At 35.0% G+C, this 11,943-nt stretch overlaps 2 protein-coding genes across 2 annotated transcripts in view; both read left to right on the forward strand.

Annotated features, from left to right (window-relative positions):
- The window catches only part of LOC128518591 (deleted in malignant brain tumors 1 protein-like), a 173,717-nt gene that overhangs the window by 44,798 nt on the left and 116,976 nt on the right, over positions 1-11,943 (forward strand). The window lies entirely within an intron of this gene.
- Positions 13-10,679, forward strand: stk3 (serine/threonine kinase 3 (STE20 homolog, yeast)). The gene is made up of 11 exons (XM_053491756.1): positions 13-200; positions 2,089-2,169; positions 2,254-2,382; positions 3,442-3,556; positions 3,646-3,810; positions 3,896-4,063; positions 4,155-4,292; positions 5,885-6,010; positions 6,144-6,345; positions 6,456-6,628; positions 7,300-10,679. Exons 1-11 carry the CDS (start codon positions 178-180, stop codon positions 7,456-7,458), a joined length of 1,479 nt encoding a protein of 492 aa, XP_053347731.1. The 5' UTR covers positions 13-177; the 3' UTR covers positions 7,459-10,679.

The following is an 11,943-nucleotide window of genomic DNA, read 5'->3' on the forward strand; positions in this document are numbered from 1 at the left end:
TGGTAACAGCAGTGTCGTTAACGCAGCTAGGAGGAAAGGCGAGGAAATGAAAAGCGAACGGAAGTGTTGGAAAGAATAATTATGTCATGATTTTTTAATATCCGTACGCCAGTTTTTCAGATTCCGCATTTGTTGAGGAACAAAAGACGTTATTTATTTAATCTTTTTGTCAGCACGATGGAACAGCCGGTGCCTAAAAAGTAAGAGCTATTATCACTTAACATGCTAACTGCTAAGTGCTTCTAGGTCTGTATCCAGGCCGCATCACAGGTTTCTACTGTTAGCAAGCTAGCTACAAGCTAACGGCAATAATAATAATAATTATAAAAAAACATTTTAGTTAGCTAAGTCACCCGCACAGGATTAGCTGTTCGGTTTATAAGCTATCTTTAGTGGTTTATCATGCTAACGCTAGTGCTAGCTGGTCAGTGTTGATAGTAGTTTAGAAAAGAGGGTGACGTGACAACTGTAGCGATGGGTTTTTTATTTACTTACTTATAAAACACTTTAACCATCACTTTGGGTGAATAGGGTGATTAGATAAGAAACATCATAATCAGTCTTTGACATTTTATAGTTGATATTCTCACTTTTTGTCTTCATGCATTTATAACAAACATTTACAAAGATTAAGTCAGGCTTAAATATCTATGTTAGAATTAAAATGTGTTTTGCTGTAAGACAGAAAGAGAAAGGTTTGTAGGAAGTATTTATTTAATGCTAAACCAAACAAACAGTAGTCAGCATTTTGGGGAATTCCTCTATAACATCCCCCTAAACCTTTGAACATGTTTATATGCATAACCAAGACTCTGTTTCTACACACTGTACTCATATGCTTATGACATGTTACATGTGTATTTTGATTTAATAACTAAATAAATGCCTGAAAAGCTTGTTCACATTATGATATAAAATGGACATCACTGTGCCATAATGATATGAGGTTTCATGTCAATTTCCTTCATAAACTTTACACGCAAAGCCAACTATACTCTGTAGTATAACATGCAAACTCTACTCATAAAGCCCCGAGGTCGGAATCAAACCCTGTAGTTACTCTATAGAGTATAGTTGGCGGGCGCGTCATGTTTTTGAAGGAAATTGATAGGGATAGGAATCATTAGGAACCCCCGATATGATATTATCACGATACTTAGATGTCAATTCGATCTCCTGTCTCAGGTCAGTGATTGTGGAGTTTGCATGTTCTCTTCGTGCTTGGTTGGTGTCCTCTCATAGTCCATATATATGCAGATTAGGCTAATTGCTGTCCCCAAAATTGCTCGTAGTGTGTATGTTCACCCTTTGATGGATTGGCACTCTGTCCAGGATGCACCCTGTCTTGTGCGCAAAGTCTCCTGAGATAGGCTCCAGGTTCTCACAACCCTATACACAGGATAGGTGGTATAGAAGATGAATTAATGAATGGAAGATTTAATTTATTCTAACTATACAGGATGATGTGCTGCCTGCCAATTTATGAATAGTTTAGAGCGCACCACCTGTAGGATTCTAAAAGAATGGCAACATCTCAAACGCTAGAGTATATAAATGTAGAATTTTTTTATTTATTTATTGTTTTCAGATATGTAACCAAATAGATTTTTTCCCATCTCTAGAAATTGACATGTACCAATTTATGACACATTATATATAATGTTTACTCTGTATCACAATGACAGTTAAAGTAACAGTAAGCAAACTTTTCAATGGTACGAAACATTCAGTGGTAGAAGTAAAACTAACACCTTTCATGTGTTTCAAAATGTGAAAATTTTTTCACTACAGGGTAAGAGAAGATGTTATAGATTTGGAAAATGATTAATGTAACCTAAAATGTTGTCTTTACATACCATCTTGCATCGGGAAGATACTTTTGTTTTGTAAAGGCTTAAATAACAAAATGGTTTGTTGGAAAACTAAATGTTATGTATTTTAAACATGATTATAACAAGATATGATATTTGTGCTATGTTTAGGATACCTTGCTGGTTAGCAGTAATTTGAATAATAATAAAGCAAATTTGTTTCTGAGCACTGTTGGGTGCAATGTCCTCTTTTAATGCCTCTTATGTGTCCTGACAGTAAATTAAAGAAGCTAAGTGAAGACAGTCTAACCAAGCAACCTGAGGAAGTCTTTGATGTTCTTGAAAAACTTGGTGAAGGGTAATGTAAAATTTTAATACATTCTTAGAAATCATGTAAGTGTTTAGAATGTGTTCTAATTACACCTGATGAAACTGTGTTCAGGTCCTATGGAAGCGTATTTAAAGCAATTCATAAAGAATCAGGCCAAGTGGTGGCCATTAAGCAGGTTCCTGTGGAGTCGGACCTGCAGGAGATCATTAAGGAGATCTCCATCATGCAACAATGTGACAGGTATAAATGCAGGTTATGTCTGTGCCACCCTTTTCTATAGTTAAAGTATGCTGTGCCAGAGGTTTCACCAATCCAAACTGAATAACAAAAATGCAGCTGTAGGGGTATTAGAAGGCAAAAGTTTGTGGACACCTGTCCATCACATATATTAATGGTTCTTTCCTAGAATGTTGCAAGCACACTGTTGTATAGAATGTCAGTGTATGCTGTAGCTTTACCTTCAGTGGAACTTAAAAGCCTGAGCATGTTTTAGTAAAGCCCTGACCTGAATCACATTGGGGTGAACTCTAGTGGCTGGCGGAGCACAAACCCTATAAATCCTATAAGGCCACTCTCCAAAAGAAAAGGGCCTCTCAGAAAACTGGAGGTTATTATTATTATTATAGCAGGCCGGTCTGGTGCCCACAAACTTTTAGCCTTTTCATGTATCATAATCAACCATATTATTATGTTGACTACATTCACATTCGAATCAGATTATTAACTGTCAGGACATATACAGACATCACATGCCAGTTATGTCCTCAAAATTTCCTTAAGCTGTTATTTTTAGTTGTATAACTGTAATACAACTAATGACAGATTATGTTTAGTGAATCTTATATTTGTTAACTCACAGTTGTACCTCTGTGGTTGTTTTTTCCTTGTTTGTTCCCTAGTTTGCTAACAGATTAGTCATGATTTTAAAGAGCTCTGTCTGGCCATTTTGCAAACTCGACAAAAAAACAGCAGCGTTTTAAAAAGGAGACACATTTCTCTCTTGCTTTGCAGCCACTTCCTATAATACTGCATAGAAAATGTGTGCTAGCAGCTGAAGAGGAAAAAAAATGTGTAAATGCCCTTAAGATATTAGTGGTGTGGTGACAAATATAGACCACCACATTAAAACCACACACACAGCCCTGTTCTAAGACCAACACTTCATGAGTTTGTTTGTTTGTACAAAGGTTCACAAATCTACAAGGCCCCAATCTAGTCCTGTTAAAAAAAGTTGAGGAACCCCAACTCTTCTTATGAGAGCAATGTTCTTAATAATATTTTGTTTGTCTTTCTTTCTAGTCCCTATGTAGTGAAATATTATGGCAGTTATTTTAAGAACACAGACCTATGGATTGTGATGGAATACTGTGGTGCTGGCTCTGTATCCGATATCATTCGGTTACGTAACAAAACAGTAAGTAGAGTAAATGTCGGCCACTTGAATTCACTCTTCTGGCTTTAACGTCAAGAATATTGCTAATACTTTTCTCATGCTTTGTCCAGCTCACAGAAGACGAGATTGCTACTATCCTTAAATCCACATTGAAAGGGCTTGAATATCTGCACTTCATGAGAAAGATTCACAGAGACATCAAAGCTGGGAATATTCTTCTTAATACTGAGGGACATGCTAAACTTGCAGACTTCGGAGTGGCTGGGCAGCTGACGGTAACTTTAATCACGATTTAGGTTTACAGATTCTGTTTTAGTACTGCTATGGACTGGTCACGATGTGTTCACTTGTCTGCTAAAGGACACAATGGCAAAGAGGAACACTGTGATTGGCACACCATTCTGGATGGCTCCAGAGGTGATTCAGGAGATTGGGTATAATTGCGTGGCAGATATCTGGTCTCTGGGTATCACGTCTGTAGAAATGGCAGAGGGCAAACCTCCATATGCTGACATTCATCCAATGAGAGTGAGTAAAATATACAGATTTTGATAATTTAGTCTAAGAATAATAAAAAGCTGTTAGTAACTGTTTTGCGCCTTGGTTTTTTCTTACTTAGGCAATTTTTATGATTCCAACAAATCCGCCACCAACATTCCGGAAACCTGAGCTGTGGAGTGATGATTTCACAGACTTTGTAAAAAAATGTTTAGTGAAGAACCCAGAGCAGAGAGCAACAGCTACTCAACTATTACAGGTGTGTAAAATGCATACTATCAAACAAGACTCATCCTTTTAGAAAGACACTGGTTTCTTTCTTTAATTATTTTCAGTTGGGCTTAAACATTTTTGAGGAGGTGTGGTTCTTCTTAACTGGAAATTTAAGTGTCACCTCCAACATCCTGCCATATTATAAATTATGTTTTTTTTTTTTTGAGAATTTCTTTTTAATCTACGCATACAGTTACTACGAGCGAGACTTTTTAGTAACTGTATGTGTAGATAAAGAAAAATCATCAAATATATATATATATATATATATATATATATATATAAAATGTATTTATTTTCTTTTAGGTAACTGTAGTTAATACGAACATTAAAATAATTTAAGTAGGCCATTAGTCAACCATTAAATTGAGCTCTTCCTTCATAACAATTTTCTTATGCTACTTTGGGAGACAATTTTTTTGCATGATGATTCAGAACAATGAACACACAAATGGAACAGCTTACACAGTAGTGGAAGTTAGATATAATAAGAACTGGGGGGTTTTATTCTTGACCTAAATTGTTAACTCTGCCTTATCTCTCAACTGTGGCACAGCTTTTTTTTTTGCTTAAAACAAAAGATTAAATGCATTCTTTATGTTCTTCCATATGTTTAGTTGATTTTAAGATTTGTTTGATTATTTCTTTTCTTTTGCTTGAAACAAATGCTTCAGGTCAGATCAGTCAAAACTCGAAGAAGGTCTTTTGTTTGATTTAGAGAACTTAATGCCCTTTTCTTCAGACATTGTAAAATGAAACGGGAAGTAATGTGATGAGTTCACATAATTAAATTATGTGGTCCGCTCCGGGACATTTCTTTCACACATCATGTGAACATTTAAACGTGTTTATAGCAGAAATCCTGAAGAGAACCAAAGCTTAGGTGGTCAAGGTTGATAACTTAAGCTAAAATCTTATATAATGTAACCAATAAAATGATGCACAGCCTGGCCAAAAAAAAAATATTTAGATTTAAATCAGTAACTATTTAAGACCCTTACTAGAGTGAGTATTAACCATAACTACTGCAGTGATTGCTTAAGCACTCATATCCGAAGGTGTTTCCATGATCATGGAAAAGATTTTAGGGTCAAACACTTGGTCTTCATCAAGCAAAGAAAATAAGGAGAAAACTACTTGGTAGAGACACTACTCTGGGAAAAGCCTTTAGATGGAAAAAGTCATGTGGTCTGATTAGTCTAGATTGACCCTATCCCAGAGTGCGTGTGTCAGGGTAAGAAGGGAAGTGCATTAAGTTATGTATGTACAAGCCAGTCTTATCATCTGGGGTTGCTTCAGTTAGTCAAATTTAGGTTCAGCAATGTTATGTGGCAAAAAAGTCAATGAAGTCAGCTGATTTAGCTGAATGTGATTTAATGGTTAGTTGCAGTGCAATTAACCTTAGTTTAATGCATAATAATTACCTTGCAGAATGTCCTTAGAATTAATTGTTAATTAATTTTGGAGCAAAGATGTGCCAGGAATCTCACAGTACATTTAATGTACTTGTGAACATCTCTCATGAGAAATTTAGTTCTTTAAAACTTATGTTTTTTTTTTCATTGTGTTGTTTTATAGCATCCCTTCATAACAAGTGCTAAACCGGTGACCATTCTTAGGGACCTAATCACAGAAGCGATGGAGATGAAGGCAAAAAGACAGCAGGAGCAACAGCGGGAGCTGGAAGAAGAGGATGACAACTCGGTAGGCTTAGTGTTTAATATGTTTTTTTTTGTTGTTTTTTGTGCTTTTCTTTGCCTGCTTAATAGTTTATGCCTTTTATTATATAGCCCATGCTTTGGATGATCAGAGTTGTATTTGTCTATGCATGTTACAGGAAGAGGAGGTGGAGGTGGACTCTCACACCATGGTGAAGTCTGGCTCAGAAAGCGCTGGCACCATGAGAGCTACAGGGACCATGAGTGACGGTGCTCAGACCATGATCGAACATGGCAGCACCATGCTGGAGTCTGATTTAGGCACTATGGTCATTAATAGCGATGAGGAAGATGAGGAAGAAGATGTGGGCTCAATGAGAAGTCAGTGTTAAATTGTCATGAAGGATTTATAGTTTGATTTGCTATTCTTTGTATTCTTTTTATTCTTTTTTTTAATGTGTATCTTTTTTTTCCCTTTTACACCATATAAGGAAATCCAACAGCACCACAAGCCCAGCGCCCATCTTTCATGGATTACTTTGACAAGCAGGACTCGAACAAAGCACAGGAGGGTTACAATCACAACCAGCAGGATCCTTATCATATGCCTAAGACTGCTTTCCCGGACAATTGGAAAGTACCACAAGATGGAGACTTTGATTTTGTAAGTATAAGTAATACTGTGTTGATGGGCATTTTTATTAGTCTGCCATAAGGGACTCAAAATATAGTTGTAAATTAAAACGTTAATTAATTAAAATAACAAGTGTCATTTGTTCGTGCTATTACGTCCAATTACCTGCAATTTTATGACAAACACCATCTAAGTGTGTTTGTAAACAGAGATCCTCAGATCCATTCAGAAATTAATCCCGGATCTACATTAAGTTCCCAATTTAATAATTTCAAAAAAAAAATTTAAGCTCTTCCATAACAGTTAGGCCATATCCCAATTACCATCCTAATTATTATGTATGTGTATAATACAAGATATAATGTAATAGAGTTGAAGGATTCAAATTGTCCAATACACATTTAACTAAGGAGCTTGTGGTGTTTGCTTTAAATTGTACTATATATAATTAAATGTAAAGTTTTTTGTTTTATATATTCTAGATGTGCCCGCGACTTCGTACAGATGGAATTTAATTGCACAATCATAAGCGCATTATAAAAAATGTACATGCCATCTGTTGAATTTTGAACTGAACTGAAAATTTTTACATTACCGTGAAGTGCGCATGATGAAGGCATGACTATTAATTAAGTAGAAAAAGGTTTATTTATTTGCTTCTTTATTGTGAACTTTCTGACTGGCTGTGTCTGTTTATGCAGCTAAAAAACCTGGATTTTGAAGAGCTGCAAATGCGCCTCAGTGCTCTGGACCCCATGATGGAGCGGGAAATTGAGGAGCTGCGGCAGCGCTACACGGCTAAAAGGCAGCCCATTCTCGATGCCATGGACGCCAAGAAGCGGCGGCAACAAAACTTTTAATACTGACTTCAGAAAAAAAGCAAGTACATTTAGAAAATAAAGAACTGGCAGGCCAGGTTACTTCCAATCTTACAGTCTTTTATTTAGTTTCACTTATGATGCAAAGCCTCTTGCTGTTTGCCCTCAGCTGCCGATTAGCCACAGGAGCATCTGGTTAAGTATTAGAATGCTGTTTTACTTTATTTCTAGGGAAATTGTCAGAGGCCTGAGCCAGGTTTTCAAAGGTTGCACTCTGTATAATAAAACAAGTGCAGTAACATTTTAAGGTGAAGAAACATTCACAAGGACCAGTGAGCTGATTTTCCTGTTTAAGTTAGTGAAGGTTGTCATTTAGCACACTTGAATGTACTTGATTTGTAAATCTGTACACTTTTTATGAATGAGGGATTAGGGGACCGAAGGGGTTAATGTCGTCTTCCCTCAAATATCACCTTAGCCATAATGTCCTGTACTAACACAATGTTTCTCTGCTATCATGCTCATCAACCTTATGACTGAAATCACACCTTGGTCACTATTTAACGCACTGCTTTAGGTGTTTTTCTGTTGTCTAAACAAATAGCAGAAAACAAAATTCTCTTTGTAAACCACAATGCTTTGCAATAGGTTAAACAGAACAGCAGACCCAATCTGGAATAGAATAACTAATAGATTTCTATCTGGAGCAAGTGTGTAAGTGTGTACGATTTGGTTTAAAACATGATTAAGACCCATGCAGAGGTGCCAACATTTCTAACAAGAACCCTTTATTATTTAAGAAATGAGAAGCAACAGTAAGAAGAAGGAAATTAGAACAGCTATGAAAAAATAAACAGCTGCTCTGTTTTATAAACAAACAAGACAATATCACTGCATTTGTTTTCTTTTTCAAGGGATGTGAATTCCTGGGTCAGAGATCACTTAGATAATGCTGACGCAAATAGAAAGTAACCATAACCAGACGCTTTCACATTTCACATCCCAAGACTTTGCCTTGCTTTCATCCCAAGTAAATTGTGTCCACATTTGGTCAGGGCACTGTCTCATATTATAAAACAAAGTTTTCAGGAATCTTGCTTGTCATGGCAAAAAGTCACAGATTGTAAATGCTATGTCTAAAACAGACACTCGCAAACTAGATGTTGCAACCCCACACGAGGATCGCTTGCTTTATAAATGTGGTCCCAAAAGAATTTTTTTTTTCCTTAGTTTCATTTACTTATTTAGCAAATTAATATTAGAAATTATAATTTTTTTGCGCTTATATTTTGAAATGCAACTGGAATCACATTCATACAAATTCCATTTACAACAACAAGGTACAGGTTATTTAATTTTTCTTAAATTTAATGCCATTTTGCACTAGCGCAGTTTAGCAGTAGAAATGGGCAGATTTTCCTGTCTGTCTGCCTCCATGTAAAACTAGCATTATGATTCAGATCCTATATTTGAGTACTATTCTAGACCATTACTGAGTACTAACACTGACTAGTTTTTCTGTTAGTGTGTGAATCTCATGAGATTTAAAAATACCTTATAGTGTGAGGTTAGAGGCTTTTATTTTAAGATGCAGCCCACAAAAATAATCATGACAACAGCAGAAAGCTTTAAAAAGAGACAGAGTTGGTCAGTATGTTGAACATGGATGTGCATAAAACTGCTAAGCATATGGAAGTTTCATCACTGATCTGCTATGTAGTGAATGTTGTTAATAAATCTTCTGGATGTGCAAACGTATAATGCGAATAACAATGCTGCTCTTGGTGGCGGTGCTTCTGCATGCACTCACAAAATCATGCGTCACATACAAACTAGACTCCTCGGCTTCACATCTCACTTCCTGTGAATGGATTAATTTCCTGTGAACAACAGAACTGACTAGTAAATTACTTTAAGTTGTATTTTTCTGTTTTCTTAGCCATTCGAGTTTAATTTTGGTATGTTAATAACATACAAATGTTTAAATGTTGCAGCAGGTAGTATAAACCTAGAATTAAAAAATATATATGTTTGGAGTAGGGGAAAATGTATAATGTCCATTTTAGGGTTGTTTGCCCAAAGCTTTTGGGACACCTGGTCCAAACTATGAATATTGGCACCTCTGGATGTGTAATTACAGGACTTGGATGAATTACCACATGAGAAACAGCTGGATTTAAGAATGCTTAAATATAACCAAAGACAATCAAATTATTGGTCATAGCGAGCTATGAAACTTAGGATATGTAATTTTAAATATGCTTCCCTTTCTTCATCTGAAATTGGTGTAAGTGAGGTTTCTACTGTTAAGACCAGGCTTTACTAGACTGTTTGAAATGTCCTCCTTGCAGTAGTTATTGGATTTGGTGGAGCAATGATAAAAATTGCACTCCCTACAATTTGTAAGCTTTTGTTTTTGGACACCATCCTGTTTCTGTAAATATGCATGGAGTATTTAAGTTTCAAGTTTAATGTCTTCTGGGTTTTTTTTTTGTTGTTTTTTTGTCAGTAAACACTCCTGTAAAAAAAAGTCTCGGACCCTCGAACTGTCAATTTCTCAGGGGTTGATGAACAAGTACTTTCTTTTAATTGAAGTGATTGTTTTGAAATGACATGTCTGATGTCCAACCTCTGCATCTACAGGACCAGCATTATTATTTGGTCTGTCTGTTACTGGTACTTAAGCAATACCACAAATATAATCTGAAAAAAAAAAAAAAAGATTAACAAAATGTCCTAGAGGAGGAACCTGTTACATACAACCCCATGATGTAGTACATGGACCTTTATAATTGTTAGCAGTTTTTCACTAAGGCCTACTGTGGACATTTTGCTAATATTGTTTTAAGAATATGTGACCTATAGCTTGTTTGGTGAATCAGTTTTGCAAGTACTTGCTTATGACATATGTTTGATAGTGCTTAAAATGCCTTACTTTTGTCTTTGATCAGTTATCAATTTCATACTTCGACATGTATTATAAAATTCCACTTTATTCTAATTTATTATGCATTTTGTATCGATTTATAGCTGCTGTTGCAGGAAAACCTTTCTTAAACATAGCATAGTTTGAAAGTTTTGAACTTACTCACACACATCACAGATCTGAATGGTTAAAAACACAGAGTGGTCTTTTCTAGTTGTTGTGTCACCTGAAATATTGATCTTGGTATTTTGGAGAAAGGTTTTCTTGCGATAGAAATGTGTTGCTCTCTCCCCTGAGAGTAAAGTCTTTAATAAACGTCACTTTCTTGTCATTTCAATTGTTTTAACTTTCAGTTCTTCGGACAGTGTTAGTTTGTATACCTTCTTAGTAATTTACAGTCTATTTATTTGTTATCTTGGTTATACAGACATTTACAATCGTATATAAAGCTTGTCTCCATGAACACTGAAGACAGAGTACAGAGCACTAAAATATGCACAGTACAGATGCAACAGTATGCACTAAATGCATAAAAACTTTTTTAATGCAAAAACAGCCCAAACTTTTATTTATATATTATTTATCAAGTACTGTGCAAAGGTCTTAGGCACCATATTATTTTTAGTACAAATTTTTTTATACATGTTTAAAATTGTCACTATTTCCAAATATAACTTGAATTAATACAAGATTATAACTACAGGAAAAAAAATTCTCTTTACGGGCTTGCAAATAACATGTTACATGATGGACCAGTTTTCAAATGCAAACAACAACAAAAAACCCTCATGTAGGCGCCTGGGTTTTGCATGAAAATATAATATGATAATAAAATAAGAGTGTGTGTGTTTCTAGCATGCTCAATAAAATCTACCAGCTGTTTTACTTACAGTGCTGTACAAATGTTTTCGGCACATATGTGATAAAAATATGCTTTTAGAAACATTTTTATGTAAAAGAAAATTCTATAAAGAGCACTGAGGAGTAAGAGAATTAAATAAACACTGTCCATATTTGGTGTGAAACCATTTTTGCTTAAAAATAATCTGTAGTGTAAGTAAAACAGCTGAGGGGTTACACTGAGTGTGCTGGCGAATGTGCCAGAGTTTTTGTCACACGCTCCTGTTTCTTGCAAAACCCAGAAGCCTACATTAGTATTTTTAATTTAGTTATTTATCTATGTAATTTATTTAAATATTCATCTGTAATATTTACTTATTTATTTTAAAATTGTGTGTCAATAGTAAATGCTTCTGTACATAATAATGCAGACATGATAACCATACATAACATTTATATATCTGCGATCATGTGATCAGAGGAAAGGCCCCTCATTTTTTATGTCTGTGTGTGTGTGTGTGTATGTATGTATATATATATATATATATATATATATATATATATATATACTGTATATATATATATATACTGTATATATGTATATATATACTGTATATATGTATATATATACTGTATATATGTGTATATATATACTGTATATATGTGTATATATATACTGTATATATGTGTATATATATACTGTATATATGTGTATATATATACTGTATATATGTGTATATATATACTGTATATATGTGTAT

This window comes from Clarias gariepinus, chromosome 3, assembly GCF_024256425.1.
Source record: "Clarias gariepinus isolate MV-2021 ecotype Netherlands chromosome 3, CGAR_prim_01v2, whole genome shotgun sequence".
Taxonomy (NCBI): Eukaryota; Metazoa; Chordata; class Actinopteri; order Siluriformes; family Clariidae; genus Clarias; species Clarias gariepinus.